This window comes from Artemia franciscana, chromosome 1 (assembly GCF_032884065.1).
Source record: "Artemia franciscana chromosome 1, ASM3288406v1, whole genome shotgun sequence".
Classification (NCBI taxonomy): domain Eukaryota; kingdom Metazoa; phylum Arthropoda; class Branchiopoda; order Anostraca; family Artemiidae; genus Artemia; species Artemia franciscana.
In genome coordinates, this window is record NC_088863.1 from 29,977,351 (window position 1) to 29,998,944 (window position 21,594).

The window sequence follows — 21,594 nt, forward strand, 5'->3', positions numbered from 1 at the left end:
GACATGTTCAAAATTGATGACTTAAGTGTTTTGTATACTAATGCTGACTGTTTATGCAATAAGTTTGATGAATGTAGTGCAAAAATCTCTGAGAGAAATCTGCATATTATAGATGCATTCAAAATACAACTTGAGAAAAAGGTCAACCAGCAAAAAGGGTTGGAAAATACATCATGGCAGTAATGGACCAGAACTTGTGAAGTTGGCTAATTTTCATGCCCCATATGAAGGACATGTTCAAAATTGATGAGTTAAGTGTTTTGTATACTAATGCTGACTGTTAATGCAATAAGTTTGATGAATGTAGTGCAAAAATCTCTGAGAGAAATCTGCATATTATAGTAGTCATGGAAGCTTTACCAAAGAATGGCAGTGATCCATCTATTACCATTTGCCCTTAAATAGTTAATGTGAGATCAAAGAGAGGTATTTTTGTTTACATATCTTGTGCACTATCATACAGCATAGTGCAGGATCTTCAGTCTCCTGATTTAATTGAGTCATTGTCTTGATGTATATGTTACTGGCCCTAGAAAAATAATTAGTTTGGTTGCGTTTTATAGCAGTCCTTTGTTAAATGATGAGTTTGAGCTTTTCGAGTGTTTTTGTGAGTTATCTGAAAATAGTTGTCCAGTTCTAGTAGTTGGTGATTTTAATCTGCCAAAGTTAGATTGATTTAGTCTTTGCACTGAAGCTTCTGAGAATAGTAGGGAGCAAAGTTTTCTATCTGCTGTTGTTGAAAATCATTTTTTTTCAGCATGTGATTGAGCCAACAAGGGTAAGATCAAATCAGACTCCTTAAACACTAGACCTAGTTTTAACCAAGTCAAGTGATTTTGTATCAAACATTGATTTCTGATCCATTAGGAAAAAGCAATCACGTTGTTTTAGAAATTAGTTTAAGATTTTCTATACTGGAAGTTAAATCAATGAAGATATGATATGACTACACAAAAGCTGATTATGATGGATTCAAGAATTTATTATTGCCTTAAATGTATGTGATGAGTTTAGGAAAACTGATCTATTGCTAGACATGGTTTTCAATATTTTTCTCAAAGCAATATCACAAGAACATGAGAAATTTGTATCCAAAATAAGTTTATGCCCAAGGTTTAAAAACAGAGTGAGGCTTCATAGGCTGGTACTCTAAGCAATAACAGAAAAAATTCAGCTTGAAGGGGGTTCATTGCTGATAGGTCTGATGTGAATATGGAAACTTATAAAAGAGCTAGAAATTATGCAACCAAACTGTTGTGTGAAAATAGGCAGGAACTTGAGTCAATTTTGATTAGGAATTCTGAAAAATATCCAAAAGCATTTTGGCAGTATGCTGGTCGTTTTTCAGGAGATAAGTTAACATTATCCATTGTTTTTAGGGAAGGTACCATTTTTATAGAAAAGGACATCTATAAAACAGAGAAGTTCAACTCTATTTTTAGTAGTAGTTTTGAAGTTTCTGGGACAGAGAGTTTGACAAAAAATGAGTTGGAATCTAGTATAGGAACTGATTTAACTAGTCCAAATGGAGTACGTGATGACTGTTTATTTTCTATTTACAAGGTTTTGAAAGCACTGAGAACATTGGATACAGATAAAAGCCCAGATATTGACAGTATTACAAATATTATGTAAAAGAATTTGGCATCTGTACTGAGCTGCTTGTCATACTGTTTAATTGGTCATTTTTGGCTGGATCTCTTCCATGTAGATGGAAAGAAACTCTTATGAAGCCACTATACAAGTCTGGTAGACATGATTCTTTTCAAAATTATGCACCAATTTCTATTGCTTCAATATTTTGCAGAATAATGGAAATTTTTTTGGTTGATCCTATACAGCTACACTAAGAAGAAAATGGCCTATGGTCAGAGGCACAACATACATACTGGTAGAAACATTCATGTAGTATACAACCATGGTGGTCATAAGACTTCCGGCAGTTTGCTGACAAAGGTGACCCATTTGATTGCATATATTTTGATTTTTCTAAGGTCTTTGACAAAATATGCCATTCCAAGCTGCTTCAAAAACTCCAAAATCTTTGTGGGCATACACATAGGTGGATTAAAAGTTTCATGATTGGTATAAGTCAATCAGTTGTTGTTAGTCAGGCAAAATTCTCAACTATATTAGATAGTAGCAGGGTACTACATTGCTTAGGTCCAATTTTATTCTCCATATATATAAATGATCTACCATCAGTTACAAGAAACTATGCAGCTAAAATTTTTGCTGATGATGTGAAGTTGTATAGGAAAGTTGGCTTGGTACAAGGTGAAAAACTACTCTAGCGGGATATAGAAAGTTTGAGTGAATGGTGCAGGTAAAATATATGGTTTTAAACACTTCAGTGTGCTGTTGTGCACTATCTCTGAAAGTCAGTTGCAAAATCACATTCTCACTATTTGACACCAAGGTACCAGAAGTGAGGACTATCAGCAATCTTGGCACCGTATTGGATCTGTTATTAAAGTTTGATGAGCATACAAGGATTGGCTTGGGTAGAGCATGGTTTACATTGTCTAGAATTAAAAGAATATTTTTGAAGTTTAATGTCAATTTTTTTTTAAACTATACAGGTCAAATGTTTGTCCTATCCTTGAATATTGCTCTCCAGTATGCTACCATATAAATAAAGATGATAGGAAGAAAATTGAATCAGTACAAAGATTTGCTACAAAGCTAATTCCCTACCTGAGGCATTTGTTGTATTCAAAATGTTTAGAGGCATTAGGATTGCCAAGTCTTCACTTCTGTAAGAAGTGCTCTGATCTTCTCAGTGTCCACAGTATTGTAAATGGCATTATAAATTTGTATTCAGAAAATTTCTTTCAAAGAAGCCATTATACATCAACCAGGCAAAACGCATTGAAATTTTACCCCCTGCACCAAAATTCAAAATAGGCAAGATGTCTTTAGTAAATAGATCAAAAAAACTTTGGAACTCATTATCTGATAGTTGTGTCACTGCTTGTACCATTCCTAGTTTTGAGACTGAGTTAGTAATTTCCTCTTTTTTACACTGATGTATATTATCACAATAAGTTTACCATTGATTTAAGTTAAATATTCTGGCAGTTGCCAGTTTTTGATTTTCATTTTGTATATTATGCTTACAAGCTATTGGATGAACAAATCAATAAATAATAAAAGCAACATTTAAACTCACACTAGGTATGCATATATATATTTATATTCAGACTACAGGAAAGTTTCACAAACAATAATTTTTGGGGGACATGGCCCCATCATTCTCAGCCAGAGTAGTTAAAATGATGGTTAAACTAATCTAAAATGATAGCCACTTACCAAAAGCATAAAAAACTTACTATAAGCAACTTAAGAGCTTGAAATCAAGTTTCACTATGTTGAATTATAAGGCCTAGATACAGTATGTAATTGTGGTAGCAATAAAAGGATGAATTTTTAATGTGAAACCTTTTGACTAAGAATGCAGTTTTAAAGATGCACAAAAATTACCATACCCAGGGAAATCTTTTGAATATTTAAACTAAATAATGAATCAATTAAATTAATTCCACAATATACATATTCCCCTATTTTTTTTCAGCAAGTATGAATGAACTTCAAACCCAGGGTCTTCTGACCCAGAGGATAGTATCCAGGTCCAACTTCCTTTCTCAATATAACCATAAAAAAAAACTACTTTATAAGCCTTTTGAAACCTCTTCAAAAAGGGTGACTTTTAAGGGCCTTTTAGTAGCTCTATTATAGCATACCCTGTCAAATAGTGTAGAACAATACATTTAATGAAACTCACCTGTAAACATTGACTGGCTGATTCCATATGCAGCAGCTCCAAGAGCAGCAGCAATCTTTATTCCTGTTCCTAAACCCTTTGGGCTCCCCCCAAATTTCCCAGCCAAATCATTTAGTTTACTCTGTGCCATTCTTGCTCCTTACCTAAAAAGATGTTTTAATTCAATTACAAATAGACTCTTCCACAAATTCAAACCCATTTCTATGTATGTTTTACACAAGAAATTTAGTTTGAACACATCCTTATAGCAGGAATGGAAAAAGAAAACAACAGTAACTTTACACTTTTTTAGCAATAAATTCCTTTCTTCTTCTTTTCTTTAAAAAAAACTTACAAATATATAAAAATAGGATAAATTAAGATTTCTCACAGAGGCTCAAAAACTGTAGCCTATAGTGATTTCTGCTCATTTTAGGTTTTATATATTTTATAAGATAATTTCCATTTGAGTTAAGTTCTGCATTAGCTTTTTACTTTCTGTTACCTCAAATTACATTTATCAGCAATACAGATGAAGCTTCATGGAACAAATTTTTATATTTAATTTTAAAAAAGTAAGCAAAATAATAGAAAGTAAAACCAAAAGACATAGGATATTTGTCACTAATCTGGACTAGCATGAGATACATTAGCTTGGATAAGATAGGCCTAGCAGTAAATGAGCACAGGGTCCAATATCCTTACATGATGTGTTTGCATAGGGGAATTTACCTTAGAACTAATTTCTTTGATTTTACTCTTGTCTTTTTTTTAATACAATTTTTATTCAGAAATTTATACTACATGTTTAAACATATTTTCAGTGGATTAGGTGATGTTAGCTTCCCAATAGATGCACATTTGAATCAAAATTGAATTTTTCCAGCATTCACTACAGGTAACCTTTAAAATATAAAGTTCTTGCTTCTTTTAGTAGTATGTCAAAATTAAGCAAAATCATAAGCTAAAATATTACATGATTTACATGCAAATTTCTGTTGGATTTGAAAATAATCCAGCATATCAGAAAGTTTTGCCATGATACTATAAATTATGGCAGCATTTTCACAGTAAATAGCCAAAATTCAGCACAACTGTTTTTTTTTAAGAAAAAAACTAAAAGAAGATTGGTTGTTTTTTTTTGCAGAACATTATGATTGTGATTACTGCCAGAAAGACTACTTAAAATTTGATTATCAATCACTAATTTTATATATAATCAGAACCACATTACTTTTTTATACTGCTAGAATAATTATATTAAATTTTTGCCATTTTTCAGTTCTGTTCAAGCAATAAATCACTATGGATAATCTAAACATAGGCAGCATTAAAGTATATCTATAAATTACAGATTTTTATCATCAAAAGCACTTCACAACAATATATACTTCTTGCATTTTAAAAGAATATATGTCAAATAATCTTTACTTAAAGCCAAAATTCTTTTTTTGGTGCTGGTTTACTACCTTATTCAGGGTTATAAAAAAAAGTATTAAAACACATACTATGTATACAGATACAATACAAAGGCAAACATTACACCATAAACACTAAAAAAAAACTTTCAATAAAAGACTACATAATAAAAACCTATACTGATAATTGACTTTACCTGTTCTACTGCTCTGAGCCCCTAAAGCATTAACTGCAGCTTTTTTTTCTTTCAAGAGCTAATTTTTAACCTGAAATATCCTTCTTTAACTAGTTGAAGTCCTAACCAAAATTTGTTACAAACTTGTTTATTTTTAAAAGATAAGCAAAACAGGAACAGTAGTTCAATGCAAGTACAACTTGATGCCACAAAACAGGTTCTAAACTGAATGGTGACATAAAACTCTTCCTACTTTCAGGGTATGATATACCAATTCAAAAGTCAGTAGACCATTAATATTTAGCAATCCTCTAGGCTATATAATTGAATGCAGTAAACTGCTTGTTTTAACTTCAACCTTGCTTCCCCTTCTTCTTAGTGTGATCCTGAACTTACATAAAATAATTTATACTTTAGTTTTACTAGGGTAACATAGTCAGTTTACACAGTAGTCTACTAGTCTAGCATAAGACAGATCACTATATCAATAGTTAAATCAAGATAAAATCTCTATTGTAGTCCTAAAGGTTGGACTGTTTCACAATTGAATTTACCTTAATTTGTACTCTGGAGTATAATAAGGTCCAATACTGGATCTGTTCTAAACTAGGCTATAAAAAAAATAGCTTAATAGTATAATAGAAAGAAACAAAGTTTTAATTCAATGGTTCCGAGTAGAATTTGAGATATTGTCCCTTAGTACTTTAGTCAAAACCCTATTAGACTAAGCTTTTAAGAAGGGGTAATATAGGGCCTAGCCTATGCCACTGAGGGACATTAAGGCAAAATCTATATCCTTTTTTTCTTTGGATTTCAACAAGGCCAACTGCTAATTTCTCATAAAGAGTTGGTTCAGTATGTCAAATAGACCAGGCTAAGAAAAATAAGCAAAGTACAGCAGACTGTAGGCCTGTAGCCCTTGGCTATATCTGGACTCATTAGGTAGGGGGGATGGGATGCAATGAAGATTATTTTACTTGGGAGCAATATTTGAATGAAGGATTAGTAGGTATATTTATTTTTGCCCAGTCTGATTTCTGAACCAAGATATAGGCTAGCCTAGACCTAGAACTAACAATAACCTTACCAAATCACTAAGTGCAAAGCTTTGCAATTTATAGCCTATTGGTGGGTTTAGTCTAGCCTATTGCTTAGGAGTATGCATATTTCTATTTATTTTTTTATAGTTTGTAATGAGAGTCTGATGATACATTTAAAGAAAGTGGTCAACCATCTAAACAGCAGGAATAGCTTAGAGACACAACCTTAAGCTTTGCTGAAAATGTTTGATGATTAGTGCGACCAAGACAGAAAACAACACCGTAAATTAAGTTAAAATTCCCTAAGGCAAAAAAAACTTGAGTAATCTTAACTAAAATTGACAAAACCCACAGTGATATAACCCACACTACTATTTCTTTCTTTATTCTTTTCTTTCTTACTTCAGCCGTTTTCAGAGAATTCGTTAAAGGGCTAGGCACATTCGGGAACTGATTTCCAAATAGGCAGCAATTTTAAAAGAAACGGCGCCAGTTTTCATGGGCAAAAAAAATTAGAAGGGTCATTGTGGAAAAAAGTCAGCCAGAGATGTTCAAAGACAAAGAAGAAACAGGATTTCAAGAAAAACTGGGAGAGATGGTGAGCATCTAATTTTCCACTGTCTGTTTCCCGGCTAATTCTAGAAGAGCAGTGAAGATCCAGCTCTTTGGACTGCCTAGATTTATAAAATAGATTAACCAATGAAAAATAATGAATTTGTAGGATATTGCAGGGCTGCTTCCAGAACTCTTAAGCCGTTCCTCCAAACCTTTATCATTGCTTTGTTACAACCGTAGGTTATACCTATGGAGACAAAATTTTTAAATTATGTGAAAATAATCGTATGCTGGTGGAGAAAAGCTGCAATAGTTAAGTATTCTTGATAGATTTTATTATAACCTATTTGGTAAATTTTACGCAGTTCAAATAATTGACTTATCAATTAAGTTAACATGTCACTCGATGCCTTTATTTATGTGCTTTACCAATATAATGGTCGCTTCTACTACGAATTCCAATGTAAGCACTTTTTGACCTAACCTAAATAAACCTTATTATAAATTAATAAAAAAACAAGTTTTTTTTAACTGAAAGTAAAGAGCGATATTAAAACTTAAAACGAACAGAAATTACTTCTTATATGAAAGGGGCTGCTTCCTCATCAACGCCCTATACGCTAAAGTTTGACTCTTTCTCTCCACTCTTCTTTTTAAAACAGTGAAAAACTTTAGCGTAAAGACCGGGGTGTTGATAAGGAAGCAGCCCCTTTCATATACGAAGTAATTTCTGTTCGTTTTAATGTCGTTCCTTACTTTCAGTTAAAAAAAACTTTTTTTTTATTTAATTTCTGAACGTTTTTGAATCAATGCATGTCTTGATTTTGGCTCTCCGCAGGGGAATAATTAAAACGAAATTTGCATTTTTTTTTTATTTTTCTTTTTTTGCTAAATGGCTTTCTCATGGTTTTGATCGAATGATTTTGAGAAAAAAGGAGCGGGGAGGAAGCCTAATTGCCCTCCGATTTTTTGGTTACTTAAAAAGGCAACTAGAACTAGAATAATTAAAACGAAATTTGCATGTTTTCTTTTTGCTAAATGGCTTTCTCATAATTTTGATCGAATGATTTTGAGAAAAAAGAGCGGGGGAGGAAGCCTAGTTGCCCTTCGATTTTTCGGTTAATAAAAAAGGCAAATAGAACTTTTAATTTTTTACGAATCTTTTTATTAGTAAAAGATATACGTAACTTATAAATTAGCTTACGTAAAGAACTTTTGTATTTTCATGTTTTTATTACATATATAAGGGGGTTCACCCCCTTGTAAGTACCTCGCTCTTTACACTAAAGCTTAAATTTTGTCCCAATTCATTAAGAATGACCCCTGAATCACAAAAGCCGTAGACTAAATAGTTTAAATTACTAAAAATGCTTTAGCGTAAAGAGCGAGGTATTAGGAGGAAATGAGCCCCTCATATGCATAACCATTACTGTTCGTTTTAAGTTTTAATGCTGCTCCTTACTTCCAGTTGAAAAAACTTTTTCATATTTATTTTTTCATTGTTTTTTTTTAATAATGCTAGAAAGTCCTGCGCTCCCTTCATGGAAATTTTCTTCCCCCATGACATATTCCTCGATGGAAAATTCCCCCAACATATCCCCCTGTTCTCTACCCCTCCCCCAACCAAATCCCCCTGATAACGCTTGTACACTTCCCAGTAACCATGCTATATGTAAGCACAGGTCAAAGTTTTAACTTGTAGCCCCTCCCACGGGGACTGAGGGGAGTAAGTCGTCCCCAAAGACATAGTTATAAGGTTTTTCGACTACGCTGAATAAAATGGCTATCTCAGAATTTTGATCCGCTGACTTTGGGAAAATAATTAGCGTGGGAGGGGGCCTAGGTGCCCTCCAATTTTGTTGGTCACTTCAAAAGGACACAAGACCTTTTCATTTCCGTTAGAATGAGCCCTTACGCAACATTCTAGGACCACTTGGTCGATACGATCACCCCTGGGAAAAAAAACGACAAAAAAAACAAACAAACAAATAAACACGCATCCGTGATTTGCCTTCTGGTAAAAAATACAAAATTCCACATTTTAGTAGATATGAGCTTGAAACCTCTACAACAGGGTACTCTGATATGCTGAATCTGATGGTGTGATTTTCGTTAAGATTCAATCTCGTTCTCAATCTCGTAACTTTTGATGGGTAAGACTAAACTTGATAAAACTTATATATCTAAAATCAACATTAAAATGCGAATTTTTTGATGTAGCTATTGGTATCAAAATTCCATTTTTTTTAGAGTTTTGGTTACTATTGAGCCGGGTCGCTCCTTACTTACAGTTCGTTACCACGAACTGTTTGATAATTTTGGCACTGAGAAAACTTAGTGCTATTTTGTTGAAAACAACCAAGAAAACGGCGCTGAGAAAATATAGTATTATTTTGTCGAAAACGACGGATTACTCATACTTTAATTGAAAATTCGTCATTTTTTAGAGCTCAAAAAGTGTAAGCTCAAAAATTTGCCGTAGAAGTGATTATAATATTCGTAAAGAACATAAAAAAGGCATTGAGTGGTATTTTCACTTTTATTGGTAATTCAATTATAAGAACTGCAAAAAATTTACCGCCTATTTTATAGGTTATCTTTTAAAATTAAATTATTACTTCGAGAAGAGGGCTAGGTTTATAAATATTTTGCTTTAGGATGAGGACTGTCACCAGATTTTCTTTTACTTGAAAAATTTCACAAGTAGGCTATTTAGCCTACTTAGGCTAATTAGTAGGCCAAAAATTTATTTTGGTGCCAAAGGGGATAAAGTATGAAACAAATGTCATGTTGAAATATTTGCTATAGTTTCTATAATAGTATTAAAAATTGATGACCAAAGAACTGGATCAGTTCAGATTTTAAATGAAAATTTGACCCCTATAAATTAACATTTATGATCAGTTACCAAAAATCTTTATATTTAGCTACAAAGATGATAATAATGAGACATATTTGTAGTTAGTACCCTTCTAGAACTTTCTCTTAGTCAAGCCAGGTTACCATTTGATGTTACAACGGCAAATTTCGCTGCAGTAACATTTATTATTCAATCCAACTCTTTTGTTGAATTTGAAAGCAAGGTTCATTTTTGCTCAAAGATACAGTTAATTTCTACAAAAAGCTATTTATCATCTTATAAAACAAACAAACCATTTTAGGGGGCGCCGAAGTATCATCTCCTTTACTGTTCAGAGATCTCTTAAAGGCCAAACATCTGGCAGCCGTATTCTGTCTTTACAGGCAATGCCGTGTAAACAAAACGCGACTTGGCAGCTCTCCCAAAACAGTCAGTACCGGTTCTACATTAAAATTTTCGGCAACTCTGAGCAATCAGAATAGTGCAAAGAAAGAGTAAGCTGGTTTAAAAAAATGAAAAACATTAATCGTAATGTGCGACAAGGATAATTTGATACATCTTGTTGGAGGAGGGTAAGATTGTAGCACCAATTTTACTATAATGATGACAGTTCCAGTGCTAGAGTTACTGCTTTAACATTTTTAAGATTTGTAGGCCTAGCCTAAATACAAAGTGGTTGGCCACTTCTTAGAGAAATAGCCTAGGCCTATGTTGAGAAAATAAAAGTAGCCTTAGCTAGCTTAGGGCAAAATTCTACATTAAGAACTTTTGTTGATCTTGGACACTAGGTAATAAAACTTTCAGGAATGAATCTAGAGATTTAATAATACCCTGGGATAGGCTAGTCTTTGGTAAATTCTAGTTTGGTTATTTTGATAAGATTCCTGGTAAAATTTTAGTTTCATCACAAGCTATCTAAATTGTGTATTACTGTATATAGCAAGATTCTGGTGATTGCATATTGTTTCTTTGTCATTATTAGAGAAGCACATCCATTTTTTAGCTTTCTAAAATCCCCCTCCAATGAGACTAAAAATGTGTAAAAGAGGGCTTGCTTACTGGTGACATTACCTATAGAGCAAAGCATATTAGTCCATGAGCTCTGCAGGCAGCAGGGCAAGGCCTGTATTCTATATTTATTCAACAAAGAGTGACTATATTAAAAAAAACCCTCAAACAAGGTTTATTAAATAAATCTTAATTATGACAATTCCATGCTTGTGGATTATATAATTTTACAAAATAGATTTTATAACAAAATAGTAGGTTTAAAACCAATTTTTTAGCCCTTTTCATACCAAAAAAAGAAACACACAGAAAGAAATTATCATTTTCAAGGGTCCAAAAACAGCTGAAACTGAACTTGCAAGAAAAGCAATTATTTTATTTAGAGTTATCAGGTTTTTTTTTTGGTTTTTAGTTCTGAAAATGCAATTCCTGCTATTTGAGTAGGATTTTAATCTGTATGAAAGGTTCCCCCCCCCCCCTAAATTTAGGAAATGTATTTGTAGATCTTTGAAACCTCATAAATTGGGATTGAGCAAAGTTTTGAAGTTGAAAACAATTTTGTTGTATTTCATTTAAGCAGAAGATCTATTTTCTAAGGATTCACTTTTATAACACAGATATTTTAAAGGTCATCAAAGGTCAAGGCCCCCTAGAGAAAAAAGAAGTAGAGGTTGGTGCTTTAAAATACCTTCCTGGGACATACTTTAGTCCAGAGACCCATCCCTGAAAGTTTTCCCCCTAAACTATCCCTTTTCTAAGGTTGGAAAAAGAAGTTACATTAGAATTTTACTTTGAGCAATGATTCCAGGGCCATAATCATACTTTGGGAAGGTATTACTAAGCTTATATGTCAACCCTCTTCTGATTTCTAAGTCTTAGAAATATGCCTACTTAACAGGTCTATACCAATTGTAATTTTGATAAAGCAACATTTTACCTGAATTTTCAGTTATCACTTTCTTTTTTTCTGATTTTAGTTCTGAAAATAAAATTCCTGTTATTTGAGGATAATTTTAAGCTATATCAATGTTTTTTTTTCTAAATTTAGGAAATGTATTTGCAGATCTTTGAACCCTTGTAAATTTGGATTAAGCAAAGCTATGAAGCTGTAAACATTTTTGCTGTAGTTCATTTAAGCAGAAGATCTATTTTGAAGGGTTTCATTTTTGTAACACAAAGGTTTTTTAAAGTCATCAAAGGTCACTGCCCTCTAGAGGAAGAAGGAGTAGAATCAGGTATTTCAACATACCTTCCCAGGACATACTTTAGTCTGTAAATCCATCCCCAAAAGTTTCATTTTCTTAACTCCTTTCCAAGATAGGAAAAATTAAATTGTCTAGAATTCTACCCTCAGTTTCTGAGAGTCAGAAAAAGTAAAGATGAAGAGGTGATATTGGGTAATAAGAAGATACATCAAGTGAAGTTTGAATTATTGCTCAGTTGTATATCTTAATACATTTTGGAAGCATATAAAACCCTTACAGGTACTACAAAATAGGGCAATAAGAATACTTGGAAATTTCTTACATCAACCTTCAAAACTTGAAAATGTTTTGGAAACTAAAACATTATTCCTCTCCTTAAATTTGTTAGATTTAAATGATATACGAATATTAAATACTTCCATATGGCATTTTCAAATCCAAAATTCTAAAAATTATTTCTATGACAAATCTCTGTTAATCTTACTTCCTTGTTCAGATTGTTGGAGGTCTAGGATATATCAAATTCCTTTTGTAAGCTCTGAAAGGTCAAAGTTTTCGATTAGATACCAAATACCCTTCATTGCTAACAATCATAAGCTGAATGATAAAATTCTGTTTGATCCATCCCAAAAGTCTCAGAAAAATCTCAGCTAAATTTAAAAAAGCAAATATTAAAGATTGTTTGCTAAAAATTTTGATTATTCACCATTGATGATGGAATTTTAATTTTAAATTATTTGATCTTCTTATTTGTGTGTTTGTTTTTGTGTCCCTGTGTCTGGGACGGCCTCCCACGCCCCTCCTGCCCGATATTTATATATTTACTTATCTTTTATGAGTTTTTTTTTCTATTTTGTGTGTCTTATACCATATTATACTTTGAAATCATTATTACGATGAGATGTTGATGTTTTTTCTTATGTTTTTGCACTGTCCCAGCCTTACGAGCTCTGCTCTCTGTTGGGGCATAATATTGTTTGTGTATTTTTTGAGTTGAATAAAGAAAAAGTTGAGTTGAGTTGAACAGCTTCACTCACAGTGGATACAAGTTTGAAAGAATAGGGAGATAAGTCTGTGAACTAACATTTGAATATTGGAAGCTACACTGATGACAGTGGTCAAGTATAGACACTCTAAAAAAGCAAGAAGAGTTAATAGATGTTTTCCAGAGAAATAGCCTATAGATTGTTTTACATACCCAACTGAGTGACCATATCTCAGATAGTAAGTTGTTCAAAAAACATGGCTGAATTGTGTTTTCTAGGGATATAGTGTGAGAAAGGATGATATTGCTAGAACATATTTTGCAGATAAAAGATGACAGATTGTCCTTGTCTTTCAACCATCTAGGGCCAAATAAAAATTGGGTTAGCCCTAAATGGGGAGGTAGGATATTTTAAAGAAAGATTTAAGGGAGATAGAACTTCTTGTAAGGGTGTAAAGAAGGAGACTTTGTATACATTGGGATAGAGGAGCATCTATAGCTGTGTTGGCCTCTTGTGGCTTGGTGCTACAGTACCAATTTTTATTTTTTATTGGAAGTCACATATACAAAAGAAAATAATCTTTTAGTGCATACAAACAATATAGCTGCAATTTTTCCTAGCTTCAAATGATCCGTTTTTCATTGTCAATTTCATAGTTCATTTGCTTTTGACATATATATATACATAATCATACCTTAATTATTGACATTTGTAAGAAAGAAGTAGTTTTCTCTATTTCTGAACAAATGCCTTTTTTGGTTTAATCATGCAGTGCTGTTTCTTTTTTTTTCTAAATGTCAAACCCAATTAAAATTAAGCTTGTTTTGTTGCTGCAGTGTTGCTGGAACTATTGGGGCAATCCTTACTTGTCCTTTAGAAGTGGTCAAAACTCGACTACAATCGTCTGCTTCAAGTGAATATGTTGAAAAGAAGAAAGTGAAAACAATCTCAGTGAACATTTTGAAGAGGCCATTTCAGACTGTTTTAACATTGCCTCAAAATGTCCTTTCATTCCCTGGTATTACAGCAGGAAATATCTCTACTGAATGTCCAGACTTTAAAAACAAGACTTCAGTATTCTTTCAATCTGGGTACAAGCTGCAAGGGATGCAGTCGCCAGCAGAGGTGTTCACAGAGGTCTCCCTTGTCAAACAGAGGATGGGACTTGCATCATGCATCAAGTAAGTTTTCAATAGTACATTTAACTTGATAAAGGTTTGAGTAGATGCTAATAAATTTAGACTTAAAGACAACAATGGCTGGCTCTTGGCAGTGAGGCTAATATGTTCAGAGCGCTAGGAGAAGGAGCATAAGCATCCAATACCAGTGGGAAAAGGGAGCCCTCCTCCTTCCCCTGTTGTTGACCTTTCAACAGTAGCCTACAAATTTTGTCTTGGTAAAACTGAAATGTAATGCTCTTGATTTTCCCATTTCACCTAAAGACTTACTTACTAGGTCCATCTTGGGCCTGAAGGCATAAGGACTACCCCAACCTATGCCATTTAGCAATGACTGATCTCCAACTCAATTCACTTTAAGCCAAGGGCCAAAGCTCATCCATGAAGTCCAACAATCTTTTTCTCCTTCTCCTGGGATTGAACAGGGATGTTGCTTTATTCAAAACTAATGGATCAGTGGAAGCAGTCTTTTCTCTGCATTCTTTGAGATGCTCCAATATTCATGTCCCTTCATAAGCACACATTTCCTGCTTTATCATGAAGAGTATCAGATAATTCAGAAAAGTTAGAAAAAATGAGGTATTTTTAACTTATGAATGGGTGATCAGATCTTAATGAAATTTTATACATTGAAGAATATCGTGTCTCAGAGCTCTTATTTTAAATTTTGACCAGATCCAGTGACACTGGGGGGAGTTGGAGGGGGAAGCTTGAAATCTTGGAAAACGCTTAGAGTGGAGCGATCGGGATGAAACTTAGTTGGAAGAAACTCTTGGCTCTCGACTCTTCCAACCTCGTCAAAAGTCCCATATGACCTCTTGGCTCTTGTTTTAATTTTTTCTTTGCTTTTTGAAAATTTTGTAAATTTTCTCTGGCTTTTAACTTTTTATGTGTAACATAAAACTTAATAAACTTTATATATTTGGAATCAACATAAAAAGTCGATCGTTTTGTTATCAAAACTCTGTTTTTTAGAGTTTTGGTTACTATTGAGCTGCATCACTCCTTAAACAGGATGTTTTCTTAGAAGCAGGAAAGTCACTAATTAGTCAGCAGAAAATAAAAGGCTAATTTATAAGGCTTTCAATAGTGTTTGCCGGCTATGATATTGTATCAGATTAACGACGCTTCTTGACTACTAAGGTCCCTGCGTCGGCCCTGCAGTGCATTGCTGCAGCATGATTCGATCTCTGGGTTCCGTATTACCAAGCTAAGGTCAAACCCACTGCGCCACCACAGGACACTATGATATTGATAATCTTTGGTATACAATTTTAAATTTGTTAAACAACTCAAGTAAGCTCTGTTGTTCAGTAAAGCGCTTGTTTTTTAATTCTGTATAAGTTTCAGTGTGCATTTGAGTTCAGATTTCCGTTTCTTGTTGAAATTCCTTGTCTATTTAATCAGTCTCGAACTTTCCGAACTTGGTCAATGATGTTCTTGGTGAAGCAAGTAGAAACACGTAAGGATAAGGGATCTAATAAATATTCAGTTGGACCTGTTTATTTGTTCATTTACATATTTGAATTTGTTCATTTGCACATTTTCATTTGTTCATTCGAATCAGGTATTTATTTATGGAATTTATTTATGTAAGTGGTGTCAAAAGACAATTTATGCTGAAAATATGTTAAATGGTACGAATAATTTCCAAACAATTTTAGGAAAGGGGTACGGGCCCTAAGACCCCATCCCTGCTGCAGACGTAGCTTGTTGAAACAGTAGTAGTTATCATAATGGATAGAATGAAGACAACACGGTTAGTGCGTTGAAGATCGCGACTGACCATGGCTAGTTAGTTTTCTTATTGCGTACTAGGCAAATGAACGATGTTTTCTCTTAAGCTTAGTGCTCAATAAACAAGTGCTTGTCTTTTTTAGGCATATTATCAGCCAAGAGGGGCCACATGCGCTCTTCAAGGGCCTTGGTCCAACACTGCTGGGTGTTGCCCCCTCGAGAGCGATTTATTTTTGGACGTATTCCTCCTCAAAGAAGCTCTTCAACGAATTTCTTTCGCCAGATTCACACCAGGTCCACCTCCTGTCAGCGGCTTGTGGAGGTGAGAATCTGTTTTGTTTATTCATTTATCTTTTTTACTGCAATCGGTTATTTCATTGAAGACACAGTTAACGTGCAGTAATATCTTGGTTGCATAAGAATCTGGTCTATACTAGTATGGAATGACGAGTCGGAATCGTCATGATTGCAGTTTTTAAATGATGGGAATCTTATTGAGAATCGAGTAAATTTTTGCGATTCTTGAAAAGATATCACTGTAATTAAGCTGTTCAAAAAAAGCGTAATTCAAATTATTCAAAAAGCGTAATCAAACTTCTATGCACTGTTTCGCATGCGGCCTTTTTTGTATAAGAAAAGTAATGCTAGGATAGAAGTTGTGAATCTTCATTTTGCCTTGACTTCATATCCATCATTTTAGCAACTTGAGGTTTGTAAAACCTTGTGATATATAACGCTAACAAACGAAGTTATTTTTTCCGTCTTACATTCTTGAGCTTCTTTTTTCGGCATTATTTAATTAAGGGCGGGTATCCACTGAGAGCTCCCAGAAAATCTCGAAGTGTTTACGTCTCCTTGCCCTTCTATGGAACTTCTTACATACAGGGCTGTTTAAAGGAGGGGATGACCGGGCTGGGGTGCCATGGATCGCATTTCTGTTTTTTTTTTGGGGGGGGGGTGTATTATGCCCCCTGAGCCGGGGGGCATAGAGTTCGGATCCGGTCCGCTTATGTCAATCATGTATCTATAACTTGTGCTTATTCTCGAACTCGCCAAAGCACTAGAAATCCCCCCAACTCCCCCAACGAGAGTGGATCCGGTTTGGCTATGTCAATCACGTATCTAGAACTTGTGCTTATTCTTCCCATCAAGTTTCATCCTGATCTCTCCATTTTAAGCATTTTTCAAGATCTCTGTTTCCACCTCCCTGTGTCCCCAGATCTGATCTGAATAGAAAAGATTCTATTCAAGTTAAATAATCTTGAAAGATTATTTTCAAGTTACTTATAAGCAATCCAGGTATCGAAATAGGTAATAGGTTCATAGAGAGAGGTTTTGTCAATCAGTTAAGTAAGTGTCAACGAAACCAACTCTAATCAATAAATTATCTTCCCTGCAAAAATGTCTATGACTTCTTTAGGACATATTCGGATATGCCGATGACACCGATTAGGGCTAAGCCACTCAGCCTTTATTATTCTGTTGAATATCTTGAGCCATGTGTTTTTTTCTCTGGAGTAGCCGTATTCATAGACAACGTCACTAAAAATAATGCATAGCCAAATCGTGATGATCGATTTTTATCTTGGTCCATCTTGTTCACAAAGCCCAGCCAGGTTTTAGTTTCAAAAGTCCAGTAAGAGTTCGTTTATTATGGCACTTGGTATTTTACCAAGTGCCACATAACGATCACAATTTCTGTCCCTCGGTCTGTCTGTCTGTCGGTCCCGGTTGTGCTAGTTCGGGCACTTCTAGATAAGCTAGGACGATGAAAGTTGGCAGGCGTATCAGGGACCGGGCCAGAATAAGTTAGAAATAGTCGCTTCCCTAATTCGACCATCTGGGGAGGGGGGGGAGAGATGGTTAATGCAGAAAAATTAGCAAAAATGAGGTATTTTTAATTTACGAACGGGTGATCTGATCTTAATGAAATTTGATATTTAGAAGGATATTGTGTCTCATTAAGCATTAAGCCTCTGATTTTCCTTTTAAATCAATCTATTGATTCTTAGAATTTTGCTAGAGCTCGTGCCATGAGCTTTTGGCTCTTGGCTCTTCCGACCTCGTCACAAGTACCATATGAGCTCTTAGCTCTTGCTATATTTAATTTCTCAGAGCTACAGCATGGAAAATGAGGAAGGCTATCTCTGAAGAAAGTCTATAACCCACAAAAAAGGGTTTCATAGATTTGGTAGAAGACTCCCTTGGAACAAGAATCATATGAAGTTTGATAATTTGCATAACTAAGTGCCGTAAATATGGTCTTGCGGACTGACCGTTTCTGCCCCAGATATTGATATTTTATTGCTATTTCCTGTCAGCATCATCTTGGGATATTTCATGGAAGATTAATTTAATTACTGACTAATTTTAACAAATGGTAAAATACTTATTAAATAAATTATAATATATATTGGTAAATTCGGGAATCCTTCAATTCAGTTAATCGTTATACGACTAAAGGAGTCTGCCTCACCTTGTCAACCTACACTATATCATACAAGGTTTGGTAATTTGCATAGCTGAGACCCTGCATATGGCTCCCAAGACCCCTCTCCCTTAATCTTGTGTATATAGACATGTCATACTTCTATTGGATGAGGATCAGTTAGAGATATTAGTAGTTTAATTACTTAGCTTAGTTTATTTATCACACTAATTCACAACGCAAAACTATTTCTTAATATAAACCACTGCGCTTGAGGAAAACTTCCGCAGCCTTGCTTGCGAACAGCAACTAACATTGTAAGCTTTATATCAAATAAACAATCGAAACAAAAAAAAGTATCCACGATTAACCGACAAGCTGAATAAATATACGAATAACAAGAGAGAAACGGAAAAAAAAAATCAGAATTAGAAAAAAATTTATATAAATATGTTTAAACCTTTCTCACAGTATTCGAGTCTGCAAAAAGTTCTTCATTTAAAGCTATTTTAGCCTACTTTTAAATTAACTTTAATCAGTCATTTTTAGATTCACTTAGAACTCATTTTTGATGCCTTCCGTATGCTAGGACGTAAGTGTTTTATCGAGAAACCAGACCCTTTTCTAATCCGATGCTCTATAACTAGTTCCTGCAACTCCTTGGGTGATACTCGTGGAGGTCACTTTTTAGAGGTAAATATACCGAAATATCAGAGGTGCTAACTTAAAGACTTGTAACATATACATATACCGTTTATATCCGCAATGTACTAACCAATTGCTGTCACCAGTTTATTTTGTAAAAATTAAATAAGAAACCACTATTCCGCAAATAGGGGGGTGGGGTGGGCTAACCCCGCTCTTTATGCTTAAGCTTTATAGTGGTCTAAAAATGCTTCTTTTCTGCATCAACGACCCATGTGTTTGAGCAGCTGTTTTTTTACAGAATTGTGACGCAAAGTCAAAGTTTAGTGTTAAAGAGCCAGGGGTTCAAGAGGGCCTCCCCATATATGGAATTAATTCTGTTCGTTTTAATGCCACTCTTTATTTTCATTTGAGAAAACTTCTTTTTTTCAATTTGGTCCTCTTTTGGGGAAATTTTAGTTAGGTGCCGCAAATGGCAAAAAATGCCACTTTTGTATGGCTCAGTCTTTTGGCCACTTAAAAAGAATATTTGAACTTATAATTTCAGTTCGAACGAACCAACTCCCGATCTTCTAGGACCATTAATTCGATACCATCACTCCTGGGGAAAAAAGCAAAATCAAATAAACATGCATCCATGATCTTCACGATTGGGTGCTCAATTTATGCCCTCCGGTGTATGTCTACGAACTAATATGTACCACACACTTATTTCAAGCTTGGCACACTTCTGCCACGCTGGGCACGCACCACTTGATGTGTGTGATTTCTGAGAGCGGGTTCCCCCTTTGGATCTTTCTTGGAAATAAATTCTAATTTGCACATTTTTGTAGAAAAGGCCTTGAAACTTGTATAATAGCGCTCTCTGATGTTCCAAATTTGATAGTATAATTATCATCAAGATCGTGAAGACACCTTCTTTCGATGTTTTCCCCCTTTTTCGAAAATAAAAAATTTTCTCCAGATCTTAACTTTTGATGGGTACCTTTAAACTTCATCAGTTTTATATATTAAGAATCACCTTAAAATCCAATTCCTTGATGTATTAGTTCCTATTAAAAATTTGCTTTTGAGAGATTCAATTACTATAAGCCCGGAGGGCTCCTTATTTACAGTTCGGTACCTCAAACTGTTCGATTTGTACACGATTGTTATTACATTAGAAATTACTGCTCCAAATTAAACAACCGTATGATATATATGGGTTTATAATAGAGTAATAGCGGGTATACAGGGTCCTTTGTGGCAATATCTGCTTCATTCACCAAAGGATTTTTACGACTCGAGTAATCATGGCAGAAATGGTGTCGCTGCGATACTTCTAATGAAGATTGGAATTAATGTAGAAACCAAGGTAGTAAGGATTTTAACTTGTTAAATAGGTGTTGAATATCGTGTAATACCACATTTCCAGTAGTAGCATAAACAGGCTCGGCAACTCTACTGTATGTCATTATGAAGATCTTTTCTTGCATTAACGCAAAAAAAACTTACACCTGTAAATATTTTCAGACTTTCCGGTGCCTGGTCTTGCTTTTTTCATCAGTCTTAGCCGAACTTCCAAAAACTGATTTGGACGTATCGTCTGCATATGATTTTACACATATCTTGTAGACATTGACTCATCATGTCAACGTAGGTTATATGCAATAATGGGCCAAATACAGAACATTGCTGTACTCTGTACTTCACGGGAAAAGCCGATAAGGTAAAATATTGTAACCCAACTTCCAGCCATGATCCTGTAACCCTATTTCCAGCCATAGAAATAGTTCTCAGACAACATTCAGCAGAGTTATCGAACCCCCATACTTCCTATTCTGTGAAGCAAAGCCTCAAAGTCAACTGTGTAAGTTGCATTTCTGATGTCAATAAGTAGTGACATAGACCTATAATCTTTGCCCATTTTACAGAGCGAAATTTTACAGAGCTTGCGTGGTTGAGCGACTCTAACGAAAGCCAAATTACATTTGGCTCGTGGAACCATGTTCTCGTAGGAAAGAATTAAGTCTTTTATGCACTATTTGTTCCAGAATATTAGAAAATAAAGGCAGTAATGAAATCAGGCTCCAGTTCTCATTATCATCTTTGCATCTACCCTTGTGGTGAGGTACAACTTTAGTAATTTTAAACTGTACCGGGAATCATCGTTCTTTCAAGGGACAATTAATTATAAAGCTAAATTCGGAAGTAGGTAGTGTAAAACAGCCCTAACTGCTTGCGACGATAAACCTTGAATACCAGCTAAGTTCAACTTCAAAGACTCAACTGTCATTTTTGTGTGCTTGTAACTCGACCTCGTTCGACTCAGCCCATTTAACTCAACCGCCATTCAACTCAACCCCTGCTAACTCAGCCTGTATTCAATACAACCCCCGTTAACCCATGTAATCCAATTGTGTTTGGGCATTAGACATGAAATTTTTTGCCTGCCTTATATTTGCCTGTCTTATATTTAAGTGTTTGCCAGTATCATATACACAAATGTACAAGAGAGAAGACTAAATTATCGTTTTTTTTTAGAGGGGGGGGGGAGGATAGTAGTGTATTGAAGTCGCCAAGACTAACTAAATGGATATGAAAACCCTTTGTGTT

The 21,594-nt window shown here is 34.5% G+C and overlaps 3 protein-coding genes across 6 annotated transcripts in view; 2 read left to right on the top strand and 1 right to left on the bottom strand.

Moving 5' to 3' along the window:
* LOC136028216 (prohibitin-2-like) overlaps window positions 1-6,828 on the bottom strand; it is a 31,215-nt gene extending 24,387 nt beyond the window's left edge. The window contains exons 1-2 of one of the 4 annotated variants that reach the window (XM_065705946.1): window positions 6,765-6,828; window positions 3,785-3,927 (exon numbers count right to left, since the gene is read on the bottom strand). In XM_065705946.1, coding sequence (XP_065562018.1) covers window positions 3,785-3,914 — 130 coding nt within the window. In that variant the 5' untranslated portion in view covers window positions 3,915-3,927; window positions 6,765-6,828. Of the gene's footprint in view, window positions 1-3,784; window positions 3,928-6,622 lie in introns of all 4 variants that reach the window. The other 3 variants (XM_065705938.1, XM_065705933.1, XM_065705954.1) reach the window with 3 other exon arrangements.
* The window catches only part of LOC136028331 (glyceraldehyde-3-phosphate dehydrogenase-like), a 360,255-nt gene that overhangs the window by 205,089 nt on the left and 133,572 nt on the right, over window positions 1-21,594 (top strand). The window lies entirely within an intron of this gene.
* The window catches only part of LOC136028325 (mitochondrial carrier protein Rim2-like), a 34,735-nt gene continuing 23,362 nt past the window's right edge, over window positions 10,222-21,594 (top strand). The window contains exons 1-3 of the mRNA XM_065706100.1: window positions 10,222-10,384; window positions 13,848-14,192; window positions 16,070-16,248. Coding sequence (XP_065562172.1) covers window positions 10,344-10,384; window positions 13,848-14,192; window positions 16,070-16,248 — 565 coding nt within the window. The 5' untranslated portion in view covers window positions 10,222-10,343. The remainder of the gene's footprint in view (window positions 10,385-13,847; window positions 14,193-16,069; window positions 16,249-21,594) is intronic.